This window comes from Heteronotia binoei, chromosome 17 (genome assembly GCF_032191835.1).
Source record: "Heteronotia binoei isolate CCM8104 ecotype False Entrance Well chromosome 17, APGP_CSIRO_Hbin_v1, whole genome shotgun sequence".
Taxonomy (NCBI): domain Eukaryota; kingdom Metazoa; phylum Chordata; class Lepidosauria; order Squamata; family Gekkonidae; genus Heteronotia; species Heteronotia binoei.
In genome coordinates, this window is record NC_083239.1 from 45,736,281 (window position 1) to 45,761,101 (window position 24,821).

Consider the following 24,821-nt stretch of genomic DNA (forward strand, 5'->3'; position numbering starts at 1 on the left):
AAGCTCTTGGAGGATTGGCTACATCAGGGGTGTGTGGCCTAATGTGCAAAGGAGCTCCTGCTAGAATTCCGCCACTGGATGTCGGTGTGTTCACGATACAGGAGGAGCAGAAAAAGAAGGTGTTGCCCAGAGAAGATCTCAAACCTGGGGGGTTTGGGGTTTGATTGATGCAAGCCAACGGGTGAAGGTGATCGTATGCATATTGGACCAGTCACTGAAAACAATCTCTGATGGGTTGCAGAAGATCGAAGCTCGTGCTTTGGTGTGTTAGAGAATCTATTTAGGTAAGTTGGTCTGCAATGAGTCTTGAACCAAGAGGCTATTTGTAGTATTGGGTGAGGGGAGGGCTGAATGAATATCAAGAGAAATTAAGCAGGGGACACGGGTTCATTCTTCCATATTGTAGTTTAGTCTCCCTCCTGTCATCTGCTTCTGTTTCTCTGGCGTGACTGTGGTTTTCTTCACAATCTGACGGTATGTCAGAAATCCCAGGAGTGACACATTCACACGTGCGCCAGGTCAATCCCTGCCAAGAGGGAGAGAGAAAACCACGTGATGTCCCCAGGCCATACTGATGCAGTAGCATCTTCTCTCATGATTGAATGGAATATCCCACAATGCATCTGGAGTCAAACTTCCCCCTTCCCACCCCACATAGAAGAAGAAGAAGACTGCAGATTTATACCCCGCCCTTCTCTCTACATCAGAGACTCAGAGTGGCTCACAATCTCCTATAGCTTCTCCCCCCGCAACAGACACCCTGTGAGGTGGGTGGGGCTGAGAGGACTCTCACAGCAGCTGCCCTTTCAAGGACAACCTCTGCCAGAGCTATGGCTGACCCAAGGCCATTCCAGCAGCTGCAAGTGGAGGAGAGGGAAATCAAACCCAGTTCTCCCAGGTAAGAGTCTGCCCTTTCAAGGACAACCTCTGCCAGAGCTATGGCTGACCCAAGGCTATTCCAGCAGCTGCAAGTGGAGGAGTGGGGAATCAAACCCGGTTCTCCCAGATAAGAGTCTGCCCTTTCAAGGACAACCTCTGCCAGAGTTATGGCTGACCCAAGGCCATTCCAGCAGCTGCAAGTGGAGGAGTGAGGAATCAAACTCGATTCTCCCAGATAAGAGTCCGCGCACTTAACCACTAGACCAAACTGGCTCTCCATGGCCATAATCACGAGAGACGCCATCTTTCTTGTTGATAGCAGAAGTAACTTTTTGTTCTGGCAACCCCGGGGCCATGTAAAGGGAAAACTCATGACATTCTGCATTGGTACTCACCGTGGTCCAAATCGCTCAGGGTTTCTTGATTACATCCACCGTCCTATGTAAATAACAAACACAGAGAGATATTCAAGTGGGCAGCCGTGTTGGTCTGAAGCGACAGAACAAAGCAGTAGACAAGTCACACCTTTAAGACCAACTAAGTTTTATTCAGAAGGTAAGCTTTGGTATGCTCTAAGCAGACTGATTCACAGGGTGACCCCAATGAATAGGGTCGCCAATTACCAGGTGGGGGCAGGGGATCCCCCAATTTGAAGACCCTCCCCCCACTTCAGGATCATCAGAAAGTGGGGGCAGAGAGGGAAATGTTTGCTGGGCACTCCATTATTCCCTATGGAGATCAATTCCCTATGGAGAATTGATTTGTGGGTATCTCGGGTGGGGCTGTTTGTTGAGATAGAAGCGCCACATTTTCCGCATAGCATCCGGTAACTCTCCTCAAAACACTCCCCAAGTTTCAAAAAAGATTGGACCAGCGGGTCCAATTCTATGAGCCCCAAAAGAAGGTGCCCCTATCCTTCATTATTTCCAAAGGAGGGAAGGCATTTAAAGTTGTGTGGTTCCTTTAAATGTGATGGACAGAACTTCCTTTGGAGTTCAATTGTGCTTGTCACACCCTTGCTCCCAGCTCCACCTCAATGTCTCCTGACTCCACCCCCAAAGTCCCCAAATATTTCTTGAACTGGACCCGGAAACCCTACCGATGAACAGATGGCTGTTGATTAGTCCAAGAGAGAACAGAGCAAAGGGTCTCCAAGTTGGTGCCCAGCAAATGTTTTTAGAAAGTGGGCAGGGCCAGGCAGGGCTTTTGCCTAGCACAGCTTCTGATTGGCTGTTGGAGATTTGATCAACTGTGCAGAGTTTTTAAAAAGCGTTGCTTTGGCAGCAGCTGCCACTACAGCACAAGAATCTTTGTTGTATGAATGAAGGTATGCTGTGGTAGGCATTTTGTGGCTGACTCCGCCTCCTGCAACAGCCATTTTGTGGCTGCACCCACTACACTGTGCTGAAATTCTAAGGGGCCTGCAGGCTTAAAAAGCTTGGGGACCCCAGAATAGAGTCTGGTCAAGTGCTGATGGATCACATCCCAGATTCATGGCAGATGGAGAGCGATTTCTGCAGAGATTAGTGGCTGATCATTCTGAACCAGCGATCAGGTGGTATTGCTGGCCGAATTTCTATTTACTTACCCTCGGGGCGTCATTTTGTAGAAAAATAGGTGACGGAGCTCATTAGCATAACTCATTAGTATATGCCCGCCCACCCCCAGCCAAAAGCAACCCAACAGAAGAAAGAAGAGCCCCAGGTGAGCGAAACCTGCTTGGGCTGGCTAGAAATGCAGCCAGTCCAAGCAGGCCTCGCTCACCTGGGGCTCTCCTTGGCCACCCTCCCCCCAGTCAAAAAGCCAGCAAGCCACCCATTCAAAATCACATCAGAAGTGAAGAAAGGGTGGCGTGGGCTTATCCAGGGATTAATGATGGCTGTTGAGGGTGTGGCAAAGCCCCTGGTGGCTGGTTGAATGCCTGCTCTCCTAATCCAGGGGTTGTTATGCAGCTGCACTGCTATTCAAGGGACAAGGTAGGTGGGGAAGAGGAGGGGGGCTTCAGAAAGGTTCAGCAGCTGCAACCCTGTGAGCTCCGGCTGAATTCATGGCGTACTTACCCTGCACTTCAAGCTCCAGGGTGGTATTTCTCTTCTGTCGGGTGCTTCTGTTTTCGGCTTGGCAAGTATAATTCCCGCCATTCTCAGTGGCAAGATCCCGAACGAGGGGATTTTGTTGGTCAGAGAGAAACTTCTCATTGAGAAACCAGACATAACTTGCCGCGGGATACGAGTCAGATCGGCAGGAGAACTTGAGCTTGAAACGGCCCCGGTCAAAAACCTCATGGATGACGGGAGGATCGGGTCCATCTGCAGCAGACAAGCAGGGGAAAACAATAAGCCACAGCGTATTGTTGGAACTCTCTGTCTGGGGCAGTGATGCTCTGTATTCTTGGTGCTTGGAGGGGCACAATGGGAGGACTTCTGGTGTCCTGGCCCCACTGATGGACCTCCTGTTGGTCTCTGGGTTTTGGCCGCTGTGTGACACTAGAGTGTTGGACTGGATGGACCATTGGCCACTAGAGTGTTGGCCGCTGTGTGACACTAGAGTGTTGGACTGGATGGACCATTGGCCTGATCCAACATGGCTTCTCTTGTTCTTATGATTCATTCTTGTGTATCAGAAAAAGCCATTCTTTGGCCTTTGTAGATGGACCTCCTGATGGCACCTGGATTTTTTAGCCACTGTGTGACACAGTGTTGGACTGGATGGACCATTGGCCTAATCCAACATGGCTTCTCTTATGTTCTTATGACTAGGACAGTGATGCTCTGTATTCTTGGTGTTGGGAAGGCAACAGTACAAGTTCTGGCCCTCCTGGTGGACCTCCTGATGGCACCTAAGTTTTGGCCACTGTGTGACACAGAATGTTGGACTGGATGGGCCATTGGCCTGATCCAACATGGCTTCTCTTATGTTCTTATGTGACACAGAGTGTTGGACTGGCTGGGCCATTGGCCTGATCCAGCATGGCATCTCTTATGTTCTTATGTGACACAGAGTGTTGGACTGGAGGGGCCAATGGCTTGATCCAACAGGGCTTCTCTTATGTTCTTATGTGACACAGAGTGTTGGACTGGATGGGCCACTGGCCTGATCCAACAGGGCTTCTCTTATGTTCTTATGTGACACAGAGTGTTGGACTGGATGGGCCACTGGCCTGATCCAACATGGCTTCTCTTCTGTTCTTATGTGTGACACAGAGTGTTGGACTGGATGGGCCATTGGCCTGATCCAACCTGGCTTCTCTTATGTTCTTATGATTCATTCTTGCGTATTGGCTGAGGCTCCTCCCCACTCCTGGTCCCCTGGGGAAGGCAGGAAAGAGCCAGAGCTTCCTTTGCCCAGTTCCTTGGATCCCATGGGAGAAATACAAAGAAAGCACCTTTAAGAACAAGTGCTAATGTTTTAAGCATGTTTTAAGGGTTTTTTTTAAAAAAGAAAAATCTTTAATTGTGTTTGTCTGTGTCCTTTACAAAATTTATATCTCTGCTACCTAATCTTAAATAGGTACACACACGGCCTGACCTGACATGGCCCAGCTGACAAGATCTCATTTATGTCAGATCCAGCCCTCATGAGTCTCAACACTCCCGCTCTAACCACTGAGCCACAGCACTCCCCTCTCTAAGTTAGTGTTAAGGGGGTCAGCTGGTAGAGTTATCTAAGAGTAAATGTAAGCTGCTGCTACTAGAAAATTTCTGAGACGTTGCTGAAGAGATGTTGTCTTAAGGATTTGTAAAACCTATGAATATTACAGTCAAGCCTGACTATAATATGAAGGTATGAAAATATTTTAGTTATATTATTCCGCTCCGGACATGAAGAAGAGTGTTGGAAATGGAGAAACAGGATGGACCTCCTGTAGTCCTTCATGCAACCTTATGTGCTTCTGAACTTTCTGTTGTCAACTTTATGTCGCTACACATTATTACCATTTATCATACGTTTCATAATATTTGTTGAATAGCATTTGGTGATTCTCTGACATAAGAACGTAAGAGAAGCCATGTTGGATCAGGCCAATGGCCCACCCAGTCCAACACTCTGGGTCACATAAGAACATAAGAGAAGCCATGTTGGATCAGGCCAATGGCCCATCCGGTCCAACACTCTGGGTCACATAAGAACATAAGAGAAGCCATGTTGGATCAGGCCAATGGCCCATCCAGTCCAACACTCTGGGTCACATAAGAGAAGCCATGTTGGATCAGGCCAATGGCCCATCCGGTCCAACACTCTGGGTCACATAAGAACATAAGAGAAGCCATGTTGGATCAGGCCAATGGCCCATCCAGTCCAACACTCTGTGTCAAAATATTTATATATATATATATATATATATATATATATATATATATATATATATATATATATATATATATATATATGTGTGTGTGTGTGTGTGTGTGTGTGTGTGTGTGTGTGTGTACACACACACTGATGGACCTCTGCTCCATATTTTTATCTAACCCCCTCTTGAAGCTGGCTATGCTTGTAGCCACCATCACCTCCTGTGGCAGTGAATTCCACATGTTAATCACCCTTTGGGTGAAGAAGTACCTCCTTTTATCCATTCTAATCCGACTGCTCAGCAATTTCATCAAATGCCCACGAGTTCTTGTATTGTGAGAAAGGGAGAAAAGTACTTCTTTCTCTACCTTCTCCATCCCATGCATAATCTTGTAAACCTCTATCATGTCACCCCGCAGTTGATGTTTCTCCAAGCTAAAGAGCCCCAAGCATTTTAACCTTTCTTCATAGCGAAAGTGTTCCAAACCTTTAATCATTCTAGTTGCCCTTTTCTGCACCTTTTCCAATGCTATGATATCTTTTTTGAGGTGCGGTGACCAGAATTGCACACAGTATTCCAAATGAGACCGCACCATCGATTTATACAGGGGCATTATGATACTGGCTGATTTGTTTTCAATTCCCTTCCTAATAATTCCCAGCATGGCGTTGGCCTTTTTTATTGCATTCGCACACTCTCTTGACATTTTCAGTGAGTTATCTATCACGACCCCAAGATCTCTTTCTTGGTCAGTCTCTGCCAGTTCACACCCCATCAACTTGTATTTGTAGCTGAGATTCTTGGCCCCAATGTGCATTACTTTGCACTTGGCCACACTGAACCTCATCTGCCACGTTGACGTCCACTCACCCAGCCTCAACAGATCCCTTTGGAGTTCCTCACAATCCTCTCTGGTTCTCACCACCCTGAACATTTTAGTGTCATCTGCAAACTTGGCCACTTCACTGCTTACTCTCAACTCCAAATCACTTATGAACAAGTTAAAGAGTACGGGACCCAATACTGAGCTCTGCGGCACTCCACTGCTTACCAGAGACATTTCATCTCCTGTCGGCTTTCCCCCAAGATTTAGTTTAAAAACTGCTCTGCCACCTTTTTGATTTTAAGCGCCAGCAGCCTGGTTCCATCCGGGGACAAGTGGAGACCGTCTCTTTTGTACAGCTCCCGCTTGTTCCAGAAAGCATCCCAGTGCCTAACAAACTTAAACCCTTCCTCCTTACACCATCGTCTCATCCACACATTGAGACTTCTAATTTGTGCCTGTCTCTCCTGCCCTGCACGTGGAACAGGTGGCACTTCTGAGAAGGCTACCTTGGAGGTCCTGGCCTTAAGTTTCCCATCTAGCAGCCTAAATTTTTCCTCCAGGACCTCACGACTGCATTTCCCCACATCGTTGGTGCCAACATGCACCACGACCACTGGCTCCTCCCCAGCACCGTCTATCTACTACACGTGTAATGTCCGCTACCTTCGCACCAGGCAGGCAAGTCATCATACGATCAGTACGCGGTTGTCTACTTGCCTAAGGATCGAATCACCAACTACCAAGACCCCCCCTCTCTCCCTGCCCAGGGATGGTTCCTTGGCGCGAAAGAATTTCCGTTCACCAACTGAAGAAGAGGTCCCTTCGGAGGGCACATTCCCCTTATCCTCAGCCCGGTGCCCTGTTCCCTCTCGACCCTCATGCTCCCTGGCGGCAACGGGGCTGCCACGTTCAGAGCGGGGCTCATCTATCACGTCCCCGAGAGTCTTCTCCGAGTGCCCAACTGACTGTCTCTGCTTCTCCAGGTCAGTCACCTCAGCCTCAAGGGTACGAACTCGTTCCCTGAGGACCAGGAGCAACTTGCATTGAGCACACACCCAAGACTTCTGTCCTGTGGGCAGATAGTCATACATGTGACACTCAATGCAAAACACTGGAAAGCCTCCACCCCCCTGCTGGCATTCTACCTTCATGATAGCTTGTTTATGTGGCTCCCCGCCTGGAGAGTCTACTTACCTTATTGGGAACACAAGGAATCTGGGTTCCTGGTCCTTACACAGCCCCCAGGCTAAGAGCCACAGGCCAAGAGCCCTTTAGCTCTCTGGCAAGGCGCAGCTTAATAATGCAATGACCTTTCTAGCAGATTAATTTTTTTGTTAACCTCTAGGTGGCGCTAGGAGATCTCCTCTTATGCCTGGGAGAAAATGGCGGCTCCGAAGGGTGGACTCTGTGGTATCATACCCTGCTGAGGTCCCTCCCCTCCCCAGATCCCACCCACCCCAGGCTCCACCCCCAAATCTCCAGATATTTCTCAGCCTAGAGCTGCCAGTTCTATCAGCTAGGGAGAAAGGGGTGTTTAGGAAGTATAAATGCATGTGAAGAAGAAGAATGCATTCTAAATGCATGTGAAGACCATAGGGTTGCCAATCCCCAGGTGGGGGCAGGGTCATCAGAAAATGGGGGAGGGGGAGGGAAATGTCTGCTGGGCACTCCATTATTGGAGACCGATTCCCATAAGGTATAATGGAGAGTTAATCTGCGGGTATCTGGGGCTCTGGGAGGGCTGTCTTTTGAGGTAGAGGCACCAAATTACCAGCATAGCATCCAATCCCTCTCCTCAGAATACCCTCCACGTTTCAAAAGGATCCGACCAGGGGGTCCAATTCTATGAGCTCCAAAAGAAGGTGCCCCTATCCTTCATTATTTCCTATGGAGAGAAGGCATTTTAAAGGCGTGTGGTCCCTTTAAATGTGATGGCCAGAACTCCCTTTGGAGTTCAATTATGCTCGTCACACCCTTGCTCCTGGCTCCACCCCCAAAGTTCCCAGATATTGCTTGAGTTGGACTTGGCAACCCTAGAAGACCAATAAGAAGTGATTACAAGCCAGGCTGGATTTATGGGCTTCCGGTTACCAACAACTGCCATAGACAGCCTTACACTGACTTACAGAGTCCAGACTTACACAGAATATCCAGCCGGTGAGGCTCACTGACGTCAGAAGAGAAACTGTTGGACCCTCTGCAGGTATAGTCCCCAGAGTCACTCCGGTGACTCGGACTGAACATGAGATTCTGGTTGTTGTTGGTCAGTACGGTGTAATGTCCTGGTTCTAGGCTCTGGTCCCCCTTAAACCAGGAGTAAGAAACTGAGCTGCCCACAGCAGTGCATGTCAAAGTGACAGGCTGGTCTTCAGTGGCGACAGAGGGGCCAGTGACTGTGACGTCACGCACTTCAGCTGCAGGGATAGAAAAGTTGAAGAGGCGAATGGGTTTCGGTTAAGGGTGAGGACTTGCTGGGTGCATGCAGACAGAAATGGAAGAGCACAAGATGGGGTTGCCAGCCTCCAGGATTATGAGATGACAGAGATCAGTTGCCCTGGAGAAAATGGCTGCTTTGGAGGGGGAGACTCTATGGCCCTCCCTTCCCCTGGCTTCTCCTCTAAATCTCCAGGAATTTCCTCACCATAGTTGCCACCAGAGAAAACCACAGCATTTTGGAGAGATTTTAATGCATTAGCCAACTGTCTGGCTCCTGGGCACATGAACACACACAAAGTTCCCTCAGTCTCAAGCTGAAGTCTTTCCCCATCACCTCCTACCTAGTCCTTTTAACTGGAGATGCCAGGGATTGAACCTGGGACTTTCTGCATGCCAAGCAGAAGCCCTTCCACTGAGCTACAGCCCGACTTCCTGGCTCCCCAGGGTCTCAGGGTGAGATCTTTCCCATCCCCTCCTTCCTGTTCCTTTCAACTGGGGATGCCGGAGATTGAACCTGGGACCTTCTGCATGCCAAGCAGAGGCCCTTCCAGTGAGCTACTGCCCCACTTCCCGGTTCTCCAGGGTCTCAGGTTGAGGTCTTTCCCATCCCCTCCTACCTGGTCCTTTTAACTGGAGATGCCAGGGGTTGAAACTTTCTGCATGCCAAGCAGAGGCCCTTCCACTGAGCTACAGCCCCACTTCCTGGCTCTCCAGGGTCCCAGGCTGAGGTCTTTCCCATCCCTTCCTGCCTGTTCCTTTCAACTGGGGATGCCAGAGATTGAACCTGGGACCTTCTGCATGCCAAGCAGATGCTCTACCACTGAGCTACAGCTGCACTTTCTGGTTCTCCAGGGTCTCAGGTTGAGGTCTTTCCTATCCCCTCCTGCCCGGTCCTTTTAACTGGAGATGCCGGGGATTGAACCTGGGACCTTCTGCATGCCAAGCAGAGGCCCTTCCAGTGAGCTACAGCCCCACTTCCTGGCTCTCCAGGGTCTCAGGTTGAGGTCTTTCCCATCCCCTCCTGCCTGGTCCTTTTTAACTGGAGATACCGGGGATTGAACCTGGGATCTTCTGCCTGCCAAGCAGAAGCTCTACCACTGAGCCATGGCCACTCCTCTCTACATTACTGGAGGCACAATTTATGTTGCCACTGCCAGTGAATCAGAAAAGCAAACCAGCTGGACCCGGTTGATCTGCGGAGTCCCCCTGTGGTCCCTCAAGGTGAGTGTTGCAGCTCTCCGGAGTCTCAGGCAGAGAGGTCTTTCCCATCACCTCCTGCCTGGTCCTTTTTCACCTAGGGATGCTGGGGATCAAACTTTGGACCTTCTGCATGCCAAGCGGAGGCTCTGTTACTGAGCCACAGCCCCCTCCTAGTAGACCAAAGATTGAGGAAAAACTTCCAACAGGATTGCCAGCCCTTGGCACAGCTTGTCCTGGGCCACCCATGGTCCTCTGGACTTGGCATCCTCCTGAAGTTAAAGGACCTGACCTCTTCTGAGACTGCCCAAGTCCCAGCAGAATGGTCAGGATGGATCCTGCGGCCCCCTAATGGTTACTTACCTCCTACCACAACATCCAGTGTGCTATTCCTCTTCTGGAGAGTCAGAACGTTCCAGGCTAGGCAAACGTAACTCCCAGAATGCTCTGGGGTGGCATTCTGGATGACCAGAGGGGATCCTGTACCACATTCCCTCCCATTGAAAAACCAGGCATAATGGGCATCCGGAAATGTGTCGGCTTCACAAGTCAGCTTGAGGTCTGAACTCTCCTCAGTTGTGTGGATCACGGGAGTTTCAGGTCCATCTAGAGGAAACACAGGGTGCGTCACTGTGGGTACTTAAGCTAGAGGTGAATAGGGTTCAAGTTGAACCTGCGCAACCACTCTGGTCGTCTTTGGAGGCCCTGCTTCAGGAGCAGGGGTGGAATTCTAGCAGGAGCTCCTTTGCATATTAGGCCACACACCCCTGATGTAGCCAGTCCTCCAAGAGCTTACAAGGCTCTTTTTTGTAAGCTCTTGGAGGATTGGCTACATCAGGGTGTGTGTGGCCTAATATGCAAAGGCACTCCTGTTAGAATTCCACCCCTGTTCAGGAACCTTTGGAGATTAGGCGGGTGGCAACTCCGGACATGGCCTTCTCAGTTGTGGCACCAAAGCTCTGGAAATCTCTCCCCGAGGAGATTCATCAGTCCCTTTCTGTTGCCATCTTCCACCAGTGGCTGATATCTTTCTTGTTTTCCTCAGCATTCCCTCAGGGGCCCCTCCATTCCCTCAGTGCCCCCTCCCCACTGATGACATCACTGAGTCACATGGGGTTGCCCAATTTGGTACTCCCAGAAGGCCGGCGCCCTAGGCAATCACCTAGTTTGTGGCCCTGATGCTAACAGTTTTTAAAAATGGGTTTTTTAAGTTAGGTGTTTACACTCTGTTATTTTGATTGTTTTAATGATGTGTGTTTGGAGTGGGTTCTTGATTGTAATGCTTTTTTTTTAAAAAAAAATGTGAGTGGATCACCTGTGTTGTAAATTGTTAGCCACCTGGGTGGGCCTCAAAAGGACAGAAAGGTGATATACAAGTTTTGTAAATAAATAGGTTGGGGGTGTCATAGAGGTCATCTAGTCCAACCCCCTGCTGAGTGCAGAGCATCTAATGGGCGGACAGGTGGGTTGTCCAAATTCCCCTTAAAGACCTTCAGTGAAGGCAGGAGGGTGGACACTAAACCAGTGGTAAACCCAATTCTCTCCCCTCACCAGTTCCCAGCAGCAGAAGGCAATGGAACCTCCAAAGACCATGGAAGTCTTGCTGCCTGAACTGCCAGACCTCGGTTGGTGCTGCACTGAGAATCCAGTCAGACATATTTGAGAGAGTGACATGCACACCGAGAATCACCCAACCTGGCTATCCTCTGCTGGGTGTATAAAATGGGGTAACCCCCTCCAAGCTGTCCTGAGATTTCGAGAAGGAGGGTGGGAGGGTTTGTATGCTGCAGGGAAAGCAAACACAATTTGCGTATCAGGAGTCCCCAAAACCTTTTGAGCCTGAGGGAGTCTTTTGGAATTTTGTGGCACAAATGTAAAATGGCTGCCTCAAGAGGCTGTGAGGCCACCTAGGGAGGGGGTGAGCTTCCCCTCACTGGCAGCCATTAAGCGGCAGCTGGACAAGCACTCGTCAGTGATGCTCAACATCAGGAAGAACCTCCTGACCATTAGAGGGGTTCCTCAGTGGAACAGGCTTCCTCGGGAGGGGGTGGGCTCTCCTTCCTTGGAGGTTTTTCAACAGAGGCTAGATGGCCATCCGACAGCAATGAGGATCCTGTGAATTTAGGGGGAGGTGTTTGTGAGTTTCTTGCATTGTGCAGAGGGTTGGACTAGACGACCCTGGAGGCCCCTTCCAACTCTATGATTCTATGCTTCTATGCTCTAGAGCGGGGGCCAAACTTGCTTAACGTAAGAGCCACATAGAATAAACCACAAGATATGAACGGCAGATGTTGGAAGGAAGGAAGGAAGGAAGGAAGGAAGGAAGGAAGGAAGGAAGGAAGGAAGGAAGGAAGGAAGGAAGGAAGGAAGGAAGGAAGGAAGGAAGGGAGGGAGGGAGGGAGGGAGGGAGGGAGGGAGGGAGAAGAAGAAGAAGATTATGATGATGATATTGGATTTATATCCTGCCCTCCACTCCGAAGAGTCTTAGAGCAGCTCACAATCTCCTTTACCTTCCTCCCCCACAACAGACACCCTGTGAGGTGGGTGGGGCTGGAAAAGGCTCTCACAGCAGCTGCTCTTTCAAGGGGCTGGAAAGGGCTCTCACAGCAGCTGCCCTTTCAAGGACAGAGTCTCAGAGCGGCTCACAATCTCCTTTCCCTTCCTCCCCCACAACAGACACCCTGTGAGATGGGTGGGGCTGGAGAGGGCTCTCACAGCAGCTGCCCTTTCAAGGACAACCCCTGCCAGAGCTATGACTGACCCAAGGCCATGCCAGCAGGTGCAAGTGGAGGAGTGGGGAATCAAACCCGGTTCTCCCAGATAAGAGTCTGCACACTTAACCACTACACCAAACTGGCTCTCCAGGAAGGAAGGAAGGGAGGGAGGGAGGGAGGGAGGAAGGAAGAGGTGGAAAAGACAGCAATTGTAATTATAAATGCAGTCTCCAAGCTGCTAGCTGGCTTGGCTTGGAGAAGTGATTTAAAGAGACTTTAAATGCCTTCTCCAAGCTAGCTGACGGGGCTGTGGGGGCTTTGAGAGCCACACAATCTGTGTGAAAGAGCCACGTGTGGCTCTTGAGCTGCAGTTTGGCCACCCCTGTTCTACATTCTAGGCTGATCCTGCATTCCGCAGGGTGTTGGACTGGATTGCCTGTATGGCCCTTTCCAACTCTGTGATTCTATGATTCCATAAGATGCAGGCCAACCTGTGTGAAGTCACACCAAACTCTACTAGTAACTCTTCGATAGGTTTGGCTTCTCCTGCTGTTACAACAGATCTCCAGACAACCGAGATCAGCTCCCCTTGTGAAACTGGCTGTGTGGAAGGATAGACTCCATGGTATCATACCGTGCTGAGATCCCTCCCCTCTCCAAACCCCTCCCTCTCCGGGCTCCACCCCCAGATTTCCGGGTATGTTTCAACCCAGAGCTGGAAACACTACTGTTCAACATTTCAGGCCAAAGCTCTGTTTTAACAGGACGTCCTGTACAACGAACATATTGTTAAAAATGTTTTCTTGAATACACAGAGCATACCGCAACTGAAGCAACGTTTAAAAGAAAAATCTGAACAGTCAATCAGGTCTGCCACAGGCAATCAGAAACTCCGCTAGACAAAAGCCCTGCCTGACCCCTCCCACTTTCTGAAAATACTTGGCAAACATCAGAAAAGGCGTCGGTGGGCACCCTGTTGGAGAACCCAGACTCCCATACCCCAGGAAGCCCTCTTCTGGCTTATCACTTCACATGTAGCCAGGGTGGAATTATAGCAGGAGCTCCTTTGCATATTAGGCTACATCCCTCTGATGTAGCCAATCCTCCAAGAGCTTACAAAAAAGAGCCTTGTAAGCTCCTGGAGGATTGGCTACATCAGGGGTGTGTGGCCTAATATGCAAAGGAGCTCCTGCTAGAATTCCACCCCTGCATGTAGCATTTCTCCCCTGGTGATGATGTTGGGAGGGACAGAGACAAGATGGGGAAGGCACAAAATGGCCCCACCAAACGTATCACAGCAACGAAAAGGGGGAAAGGCCCCCTCATCTCATGGACACTCAGAAAATGCTTGCAGCGCCTCCCCCACTCTCTTTTGTACGTTCTAAGAACATTTTTAATCACTGTTTTCTTTCACCAGCGGGAAAGAATTTGGCTCCTTCTGGGTGTCCCTCCCTCGTACCTGGTGCCCTTTGACCCAAAGAAGTTAGTTTGAAGGGAATCGGCCTGAAAACTAAACATATGCTGAGTTAATGAGAAACAAGGCCAGGGTGGTGGTGAATAATAACTTGGAAGCCAACCTGACACGGGGGTTAGAAACTCAGGGTAGCCTTGGGTTAGGGGCAGCCAGGTTCCCACACCCACTGGCAGAAGAAGAAGACTGCAGATTTATACCCCGCCCTTCTCTCTGAATCAAAGACTCAGAATGGCTTACAATCTCCTTTATCTTCTCCCCCCCCCCCACAACAGACACCCTGTGAGGCAGGTGGGGCTGAGAGAACTCTGACAGAAGCAGCCCTTTCGAGGACAACTCCTACGAGAGCTGTGGCTGACCCAAGGCCATTTCCAGCAGCTGCAAGCGGAGGAGTGGGGAATCAAACCCGGTTCTCCCAGATAAGAGTCTGCGCACTTAACCACTACACCAAACTGGGGACTTATTTATTTATTTGCCAGCTCCAGGTTGGGAAACTCCTGGAGATTTGGGGGTGGAACTTGAGGAGGACAGGGACCTATCCTCTAGGGTTGCCAAGTCCAACTCAAGAAATAGCTGGGGAGTGGGGACTTTGGGGGTGGAGCCAGGAGCAAAGGTATGACAAGCATGATTGAACTCCAAAGGGCCTTTTAAATGCCTTCCCTCCATTTGGAAACGATGAAGGATAGGGGCACCTTCTTTGGGGGCTCATACAGTTAGTCCCCCTGGTCCAAACTTTTTGAAACTTGGAGGGTGTTTTGAGGAGAGTCACCAGATGCTATGCTGAACATTTGGTGCCTCTATCTCAAAAAAACAGCCCCCCCTGAGCCCCAGATACTCACGGATCAATTCTCCATTATACCCTATGGGAATCGGTCTCCATAGGGCGTGATGGACTGGCCAGTAGATATTTCCCTCCCCAGTTTCCGATAACCCTGAAGTTGGGAGAGGGCTTTATGGTTATGTTTTTATTGTTGCTGTTTCTATTCTTACTGTCTTCAATTGTCTGTTCTGTGCCTTTATTGTTATATAGGCCGGCTTTATGGTTATATTTTTTATTTTTCTGTTCTTATAGCTTTCAGTTTTCGGTTTCCACGGAGATGCCTTAAGAGATTCTGCGCCCCACCCTACACTGTCAAAATAAGGATGCTCTTTTTCTCCGAGAAGAATTAGGGTGTAATGGTTCTAGAGTTGGCAGGTCTGTCTTGGAAAATACCTCGAGGCTTTGGGGGCGGATCCCGGAGAGGGTAGGGTTTGGGGAGGGGCCTCAGCATAGTCCAATGCCCTAGAGCAGGGGTGGCCAATGGTAGCTCTCCAGATGTTTTTCCCCCTACAACTCCCATCAGCCCCAGCCATTGGCCATGCTGGCTGGGGCTGATGGGAGTTGTAGGCAAAAAACATCTGGAGAGCTACCGTTGGCCGCCCCTGCCCTAGAGTCCACCCTTCCAAGCAGCCATTTTCTCGAGGGGAGCTGATCCCTGCCAGCTAGAGATCACTTGTTGGCAACCCTAAATGGTTGGACTGTGTGACCCGGCTCAGATCCCTTCTCTGCCTGGGAGCTCACTGGGAGACGTTGGGACCAGTTGTTCATCCTCAGCTGAACCCACCTCACAGGGTTGTTGTGTGGATAACTTGGAGAAGGGGAAACCGTGAGTGACCTCCTAAGCCCCTTAGAGGCAGGGACCAAAATACACTCAGAATTGATAGCTATTTTTATATATAGTCAACCATTTCCACACGCTGACACAGATCTTCCAACGTGCTGCCCCTGGATACCGTGGCACTCAATGAGGGATTCTGGGAAGTGGGTGGGGCCAGCAGAGCTTCTGATTGACCATCAGGAATCCTCTAGATGTTGCCAGATGAGTCTTTCTTATGCATAGTTGTGGGTAGGAGAGAAAATATCCTAAAGCCAGGACTTTTGGGGTAGCAAAAGCCCAGCAGGAACTCATTTGAATAATAGCCACACCCCCAAAGTCACCATTGTTTCGCACAGGGCTTTTGGGGTAGCAAAAGCCCAGCAGGAACTCATTTGCATAATAAGCCACACACCCCAAAGTCACCATTGTTTCGTGCAGGGCTTTTGGGGTAGCAAAAGCCCAGCAGGAACTCATTTGCATGATGAGCCACACCCCCAAAGTCACCATTGTTTCACACAGGGCTTTTGGGGTAGCAAAAGCCCAGCAGGAACTCATTTGCATATTAGACCACACACCCCGATATCACCTTTGTTTCACAGAGTCCATATTAGGCCTCACCCCCTGATGCTAAGCCAGCTGGAACTGTGTTCCTGCTTTAAAAATAAAAAAGCCCTGCCTAAAACGATGTCATTTTTAAAAGCATTTCATTGAACAGAACTCCCCCCCCCCCCGAAATGCTGACAAACTACAGTTAGAGATGAGTTATGTGTAACCTCACTTCTCGACATTTTGGGGTGGCTCCGCCCCCTGCTGCAGCCATTTTGTGACTGTGCTAACCACCACCCCGTGTCCGATCTCCAAAGGTGTGCATCAGCTCAGAAAGGTCAAGGGTCTGCCGTGATCTGGATAGCCTAGGCCAGCCTGATCTCCTGGTCAGATATTGGAAGCTAAGCAGGTTCAACTCTGGCAAGTACTTGGATGGGAGGAGAGCTTGGAATACCAGCAGTCGGGAGGGCAGGGGCAGGCTTTATTCAGCCACCTCCGTCAATATCCTCCAGGCCCCCAGTAGGGGGTCAGCACCAGCGGTTGTCTTGACTTCCAGGGACACACACACGCACAAATAAAAAAATACCGAAACAAACAAACAAAAAAGGTCAAGGGTCTCTGCTCTACCTGTCTAAGCAGCTAGTCCCTGGTTTCCCCTTCTTCTTGAGCCAAGGTCTGGAACAAGGGTGGCCAAACTTACTTAACACAAGAGGCGCATAGAATAAATGTCAGATGTTTGAGAGCTGCAAGACAGGAAGGAGGGAGGGAGGGAAGGGGTGAAGGAAAGAAGGCAGGAAGGCAAATAGATGGGGGAAGTGGAGGTGGAAAGAAAGCAACTTTAACTTTAAGTGCATTCTCCAAGCTGCCGACTGGTTTTGACTTGGAGAAGTGATTTAAGCTGGCCAATGGAGCGGTGGGGGCTTCAAGAGCCACACAATATTTGTGAAAGAACCACTTGTGGCTCCCGAGCCGCAGTTTGGCCACCCCTGTAGAAGAACAGTGGGCGTCCCCATGAACACCACCCAAGAGCCATAAAGGAGACATGTCAACTCACAAATCACATCGACGTATTGGATGTCACTGATTCTGGTGCTCGCTGAGTTGGACACTTCGCATTGGTACTCCCCGGCATCGTCTCGGGTTATGCTCGGGATGGAGAGAGTCCGGTTATCACTAGAAAGGCTGATATGATCACTCTTCCTCAACGGTCTGCCGTTCTTGAACCAGCGGACTTTGGTGGCTCCGGAGCGGATCTCACAGGTTAGAGTAATGGAATCAGTGAACTCCACGAGGTAAGAGGAGGGGAAGGCCGAAACGGTCGGTTTGGAGAGCATCTCTGCGGGTGGAAAAGATCCAAGGTTACTGTCAGTGATTTAGACAGGTGTGCATCAGGAAGGGTTGTCAACTCTGGGTTGGGAAGTGCCTGGAGATTGGGTGGGGTGGGGCCTGGGGAGGTGGGATTTGGGGAGGGTGTAATACATACAGCCCACCCGCCAAAGCAGCCATTTTCTTTCATCTCTCTCATCTGGAGATCAACTGTAATTCCAGCAGATCTCCAGGCCTCATCTTAGCTATATCTGCCCTTTCATTCATTCTTTCTTGTTCTGGAACATGTGAACTTATGATGTTGCCTAGTACCAAATCAAAGCATTTGTCCATCAAGGTCACTATGGTCTACTCAGACTGGCAGCAGCTCTCCAGTGTCTCAGGCAGAGGCCTTTCCCATCCCCTCCTGCCTGGTCCTCTTAACTGGAGATGGTGGGGATTGAACCTGGGACCTTCTGCATGCCAAGCAGACACTCTGCCACTGAGCTACAGCCCCACTTCATGGCTCTCCAGGGTCTCAGGCTGAGGTCTTTCCCATCTCCTCCTGCTTGGTCCTTTTAATTGGAGATGGTGGGGATTGAACCTGGGACCTTCTGCATGCCAAGCAGATGCTCTACCACTGAGCTACAGCCCCACTTCGTGGCTCTCCAGGGTTTCAGTCTGAGGTCTTTCCCATCACCTCCTGCCTGGTACCCTCTTAACTGGAGATGGTGGGGATTGAACCTGGGACCATCTGCATGCCAAGCAGACACTCTGCCACTGAGCTACAGCCCCACTTCATGGCTCTCCAGGGTCTCAGGCTGAGGTCTTTCCCATCTCCTCCTGCCTGGTTCTTTTAATTGGAGATGGTGGGGATTGAACCTGGGACCTTCTGCATGCCAAGCAGAGGCTCTACCACTGAGCTACAGCCCCACTTCATGGCTCTCCAGGGTCTCAGGCTGAGGTCTTTCCCATCTCCTCCGGCTTGGTCCTTTTAATTGGAGATGGTGGGGATTGAACCTGGGACCTTATGCATGCCAAGCAGATGCTCTGCCACTGAGCTTTGGCCCCTCCCCTAACAGCAATACACTTTGATAGATTTCCTCTGCTCCCCACATCCAAATCAGGCAAATGGCATCCCTGTTTCAAAAATTTTACAATTAGTCCTACTGCATTGCTTATGAGCAGGGCTTTTTTTTGTAGCAGGAGCTCCTTTGCATATTAGGCCACACACTCCTGATGTAGCCAATCCTCCTGGAGCTTACAGGAGGCTTTGCACTAAAAGCCCTGTAAGCGCCTGGAGGATTGGCTGCATCAGGGGGACGATGCCTAATATGCAAAGGAGCCCCTGCTACAAAAAATGCCCTTTGTATGAGATGTATCCTTCTGTGTATATCAATGTACATTGCACAATCCATTTTCAGTCTGGGTGAGAAAGCTGGACTACAAACAGCGTCAATCAATACAATTAATAATGCAGTTTAGGCAGGTTGCTTTTATAGGATGCCCACCAAAATGTTGAGATTTGTAAGAGCCTTCAATGAAAAAGAAAAATCTACATAGCCAGTTCTCTGTTCTTTAGGGGTACCAGCCCCAGATTTGGAAATACCTGGAAATTTTGGTTGTAGATCCTGAGATAGACGAGGTTTGGGGAGGTGAGTGACTTCAGGGGGTTATACTTCTATACAGGGCTTCTTCTGTAGAAAAAGCCCAGCAGGAGCTCATTGGCATATCAGGCCACGCCCCCTGATGCCAAGCCAGCCAGAACTGCGTTCCTGCTCAAAAAAAGCCCTGCGTCCACAGATTCCACCTTCCAAAGTGGCCGCTTTCTCCAGGGGAGCTGCTCTCTCTGGCCTGGAGATCAGGCGTCATAGTGGGAGATCTCCAGCTCCCACCTGGAGGCTGGCAACCCTATCACAGTGTTCTTTCTGTGTCCTCGTTCATCCTGATTAACCCGTTGACAAGGGATGAGACCCACGGAGGGTGACTCCTGGAAGCAGTTGTGTCCTTTGGTTGGTGCTTTGGAGAAACCCTCCTGAGGCTGAGCAGAGAGAATGCTCTGAAGCAGGGGTTGAAGAAGAAGACTGCAGATTTATACCCCACCCTTCTCTCTGAATCAGAGACTCAGAGCGGCTTACAAGCTCCTATATCTTCTCCCCCCCCACAACAGACACCCTGTGAGGTGGGTGGGGCTGAGAGGGCTCTCCCAGCAGCTGCCCTTTCAAGGACAACTCCTACGAGAGCTATGGCTGACCCAAAGCCATGCCAGCAGGTGCAAGTGGAGGAGTAGGCAATCAAACCCAATTCTCCCAGATAAGAGTCCACGCACTTCACCACTACACCCTGTGAGGTGGGTGGGGCTGAGAAGAAGAAGAAGCCTGCAGATTTATACCCCGCCCTTCTCTCTGAATCAGAGACTCAGAGCGGCTTACAATCGCCTATATTTTCTTCCCTCACAACAGACACCCTGTGAGATGGGTGGTGCTGAGAGGACTCTCACAGCAGCTGCCCTTTCAAGGACAGCTCTGCGAGAGTTATGGCCGGCCCAAGGCCATTCCAGCAGGTGCAGGTGGAGGAGTGGGGAATCAAACCCGGTTCTCCCAGATAGGAGTTCGCACACTTAACCACCACACTGAGAGAGATAAATCCAAGTGGGCAGCCGTGCTGGCCTGAAGCAGTTGAGCAAAGCAGGAGTCAAGTCGCACCTTTAAGTCCAACAAAGTTTTATTCAGAACGTAAGCTTTCGTGCGCTAAAAGCACACTTCAGACGAAGGGATCAGGTACTGAAGAAGTGTGCTTTTAGCGCACGAAAGCTTACATTCTGAATAAAACTTTGTTGGACTTAAAGGTGCGACTTGACTCCTGAGAGAGATAAGACAGAGGGAACAAACCATACCTGTCCTCTGATGGCTGTCCTGTCCTTCTGATGGCTGTGGTGGTTCTGCCGTAACAGGGATCTCCTCCTGAGCCTGAGTCAGCAGGAAGGCAGAATTCAGGATGGCGGCTGAAGGGAGAAAGGGTGGGGAGAGAAAGAATCCTTCACTAAGTAGTGAAAACAGAGACACCCGGAACTCAGGTATAACCTAGGGTTGCCAGTCTCCAGGTGGGACCTGGGGATCCCCCAGAATTGCAGTTCGTCTCCAGACTACAGAGATTCAGTTCCCCCGGAGAAGTCGGACGGGGGACTCGATGGGGTTACACCTCGTTGAAGTCCCTGTCCTCCTCAGACTCTGCCCTCCAGGAATCTCCAGACCTGGATCTGGCAACCCTATCTGCAAAGCACCTTCATCTAAATCTAATCCGATATGTTTAGACTGGACTCTGAACCTTTGGAAATGCGGAAGTTTCACAAGTCTATGCAAATGTTTCCCAGTCATAGAATCAAAGAATTGGAAGGGACCTCCAGGGTCATCTAGTCCAACCCCCTGCACAATGCAGGAAAATCACAAATACCTCCCCCTAAATTCACACGATCTTCATTGCTGTCAGATGGCCATCTAGCCTCTGTTGAAAAACCTCCGAGGAAGGAGAGCCCACCACCTCCTGAGGAAGCCTGTTCCACTGAGGAACCGCTCTAATGGGCAGGAAGTTCTTCCTAATGTTGAGCCAGAAACTCTTTTGATTTAATTTCAACCCATTGGTTCTGGTCCTACCTTCTGGGGCCACAGAAAACAATTCCACACCACCCTCTATATCAGGGGTGTTGAACAAGCAGTTTGGGGGCCAAATCAGGCCCCGGAGCAACTGGCTGTCATCTGCTTCCTTCTTCCTCTCTCTTGCTTCCTTCTGCATCACAGCTTGCTTTGCCAGGCTTGCTCAACACCACAGGAGCTACAGAGCAAAACCTCTATTTTCTCCACTGGCTAAGGCTCCTCCCTTGGAGAGGAAGGGTGGGGAGGAATAGCTTGCTTTGCCAGGCTCTCTCAATTGCTACTGAGCCAGGCTCCCTCAATTGCTACTAAGCCAGCCTCTCTTCCTTCTATTGGCTGAGGCTCCTCCCCCCCCCCCACACACACCAGTCCCCTAGGGAAGGAAGGAAAGAGCCACAGCTTTACCCAGTTCCCTGGATCCCAGGGGAGAAATTCAAAGAAAGCATCTTTAAAACCAATGAGCGGTAATGTTTTAAGCATGTTCTAAGTTTTTTAAAATATATATTTGGGTTTGTCTGTGTTCTTTATAAAATTTATCTCTCTGCTACCTAATCTTAAATAAGTACACACATGGCCCGGTTCGGCATGGCTCGGCCCAACGCAACATGGCCCGGCCCAACAAGGTCTCGTTCATGTCGGATCCGGCCCTCATAACAAATGAGTTTGACACCCCTGCTCTGTAAGACAGCCCTTCAAGTCCTTGAAGATGGTGATCCTATCACCTCCCAGCTGCCTCCTCTGCAGGTTAAACATGCCCAGCTCCTTCAACCTTTCTTCATAGGACTTGGTCTCCAGACCCCTCACCATCTTCGTCGCCTTCCCAGTCTTTACTGCACCATTGGTCAGCGGTGCTGGAAACCAATGCGCGACCTTTTCTTTAACTTAAAAATACTTTGATAATATCAATAGTAACCTATTGCAGAGGAGGAAACCCCAAAAGAGGTTCACACGGTCAGGATTTTTAAAGGGAGATTGGGGCATGCGGCACTCATCCAAGGGCTATCCCAGCAATTCACTCATGCTCAATTTCTGCCCCTCTAGGTCAGCGGTCCCCAACCTTTCTGGCACCAGGGACCGGTTTTGTGGAAAACAATTTGATTTGATTCCCCACTCCTCCACTTGCAGCTGCTGGAATGGCTTGGGTCAGCCATAGCTCTGGCAGAGGTTGTCCTTGAAAGGGCAGACTCTTATCTGGGAGAACCGGGTTTGATTCCACACCCCTCCACTTGCAGCTGCTGGAATGGCCTTGGGTCAGCCATAGCTCTGGCAGAGGTTGTCCTTGAAAGGGCAGACTCTTATCTGGGAGAACCGGGTTTGATTCCCCACTCCTCCACTTGCACCTGCTGGAATGGCCTTGGGTCAGCCATAGCTCTGGCAGAGGTTGTCCTTGAAAGGGCAGACTCTTATCTGGGAGAACCGGGTTTGATTCCCCCACTCCTCCACTTGCAGCTGCTGGAATAGTCTTGGGTCAGCTGTAGCTCTGGCAGAAGTTGTCCTTGAAAGGGCAGACTCTTATCTGGGAGAACCGGGTTTGATTCCCCACTCCTCCACTTGCACCTGCTGGAATGGTCTTGGGTCAGCCACAGCTCTGGCAGAGGTTGTCCTTGAAAGGGCAGACTCTTATCTGGGAGAACCAGGTTTGATTCCACACCCCTCCACTTGCAGCTGCTGGAATGGCCTTGGGTCAGCCATAGCTCTGGCAGAGGTTGTCCTTGAAAGGGCAGACTCTTATCTGGGAGAACCGGGTTTGATTCCCCATTCCTCCACTTGCAGCTGCTGGAATGGCTTTGGGTCAGCCATAGCTCTGGCAGAGGTTGTACTTGAAAAGGCTGCTTCTGAGGAGAGCTCTCTCATCCCCACCCACCTCATGGGGTGTCTGTTGTGGGAGAGGCAGGTAAAGGAGATTGTGAGCCACTCTGAGACTCTGAAATCTGAAGCGGAGGGCAGGATATAAATCCAATGCCGTCATCTTATTATTATTACATTGTAATATATAATGAAATAATTATACAACTCACAGCCCAGTTGCTAACAGGACATGTACTGGTACCGGCGCACAGCCCGGGGGTTGGGGACCTCTGCTCTACGTCTCTGGTCATTGCGGGACCCTTTCCCGCAGAACAGCCCTGCTCCCTTACCTGCTAAAAGCACCACTTGGCAAGAACTCTTCCATCTAAGGGTGTCGCATGTCCGGCCCATCGTGTCAGGGGCTGCTCCGTCGAAGATGTCAGTCGGAAACCAAGATTCTTTCGTCCGCCTTCCGTGCCACACAAACTCCGTGTGCTCCTTGGAAACGATGTGTAGGACGTCTGCACCGTCAATGCTGCCACCTCCTCTGAGGATTCAGTTTCCAGTGGGGGTTCAACTACATTTCCTCCAAGCCTAAGAGTTCCCCCGTTTGCCCTTAGATTAAGTCATTCCAACACAGGTGGGCTCTGGCGGGGTGGGGGGGGTGGGGAATGGCACAGGACAAATGAAGAGAAAAAGGATCGATGCAGGTGGGTCGCCGTCTTGGTCTGAAGCAGTGGAACAAAGTTTGAGCCCAGCGGCACCTCGAAGACTGATAAAATATTATTCTTGGTATAAGAAAAGCTCTTCTGGATTCCAGCCACTCCCCCTGTCATATGAAATGACAGCAAAGGTGACAGCACAGTTGTAGCAATAGATCTCCGAAGGCCAACTGGATTGTAGTGATCTTATTGCTTGAGAGATTATACGTAAGGGGAATTCAAGATAGCTGAGGTTTCCTTGTCCAAACTTTAGGATGGGGCAGCCAAACTGTGGCATGGGAGCCACATGTGGCTCTTTCACACATGCTGTGTGGCTCTTAAAGACCCCACCATCTTGTTGGCTGGCTTGGAGAAGGCATTTCTCTCTTCAAATCACTGCTCCAAGCCAAGCCAGCTGGCAGCTTGGAGAATGCATTTAAAGTTAAAGTTGCTTTCTTTTCATCTCTCCCTCCCCATCTATTTTCCTTCCTTCCTTCCTTGTCTTGCTCAACTCAAACATCTGATGTTCACGTCTTGAGGCTCTCAAACATCTGATGTTCACGTCTTGAGGCTCTCAAACACCTGACGTTTATTCTGTGTGGCTCTTATGTTAAACAAGTTTGACCATCCCTGCTTTAGGAAGACAATATCCAATTTAATGAGAACCCTTCAAAGCATAGCAGTGCTTAACAATCTTTAACAAATCATTGCTTAACAAAACCAGGGCTTTTTTTGCAGCAGGAGCTCCTTTGCATATTAGGCCACACCCCTTTTATGTAGCCAATCCTCCAAGAGCTTACAGGGCTCTTCTTAGAGGGCCTATTGTTAGCTCTCGGAGGATTGGCTACATCAGGCCTGTGTGGCCTAATATGCAAAGGAGCTCCTGTTCCAAAAAGAACCCTGAACAAAACCAAACTAAATGTAACAGGACCACTTCCATGCTTAACAATGTTTAACAAATCAATACTTAACAAAACCAGCTCTGTTCCCCAGAGGAGTTAGCTGTGTCAGTCTGTTACTGCAAGATAATTAAAGAGTCCAGTGGCACCTTTAAGACGAACAAATTCTATTGTAGCAGAAGCTTTTAAAAACTTGTAGCAGAAGCTTGTAGCTCTTAAAAACTTCTGCTACAATAAAATTTGTTCATCTTAAAGGTGCCACTGGACTCTTTACTATTTTGCCACTCTCATTATACAGTTCCCACACAGCTAATAAGGTTTATACAGGCCTCAGATTCAGCAGGAGCTCACAGGAGCACAGCTCCTGAACCTTTCTGAGGGTTCCCCCTCCTCCTCCCCACCTACCCTGTCCATTGAATAGTAGGTGCAGCTGCATAACAATCCCTGGATTAGGAGAGCGGGCAGCCAGCCAGCCAGC

General features: G+C 49.9%; 1 protein-coding gene across 1 annotated transcript; it reads right to left on the minus strand.

The window, feature by feature from the left end:
• Positions 1–258: 258 nt before the first annotated feature.
• LOC132585862 (carcinoembryonic antigen-related cell adhesion molecule 5-like) lies at positions 259–23,154 on the minus strand. Its single transcript, XM_060257739.1, has 8 exons — positions 23,094–23,154; positions 20,202–20,309; positions 17,055–17,336; positions 9,996–10,238; positions 8,141–8,413; positions 2,940–3,188; positions 1,275–1,317; positions 259–526 (listed from the first exon to the last, which is right to left on the minus strand). The coding sequence occupies exons 1-7, from the start codon at positions 23,152–23,154 to the stop codon at positions 1,304–1,306; spliced, it is 1,230 nt and encodes a 409-aa protein (XP_060113722.1). The 3' UTR covers positions 259–526; positions 1,275–1,303.
• Between the last annotated feature and the right edge of the window lie 1,667 nt (positions 23,155–24,821).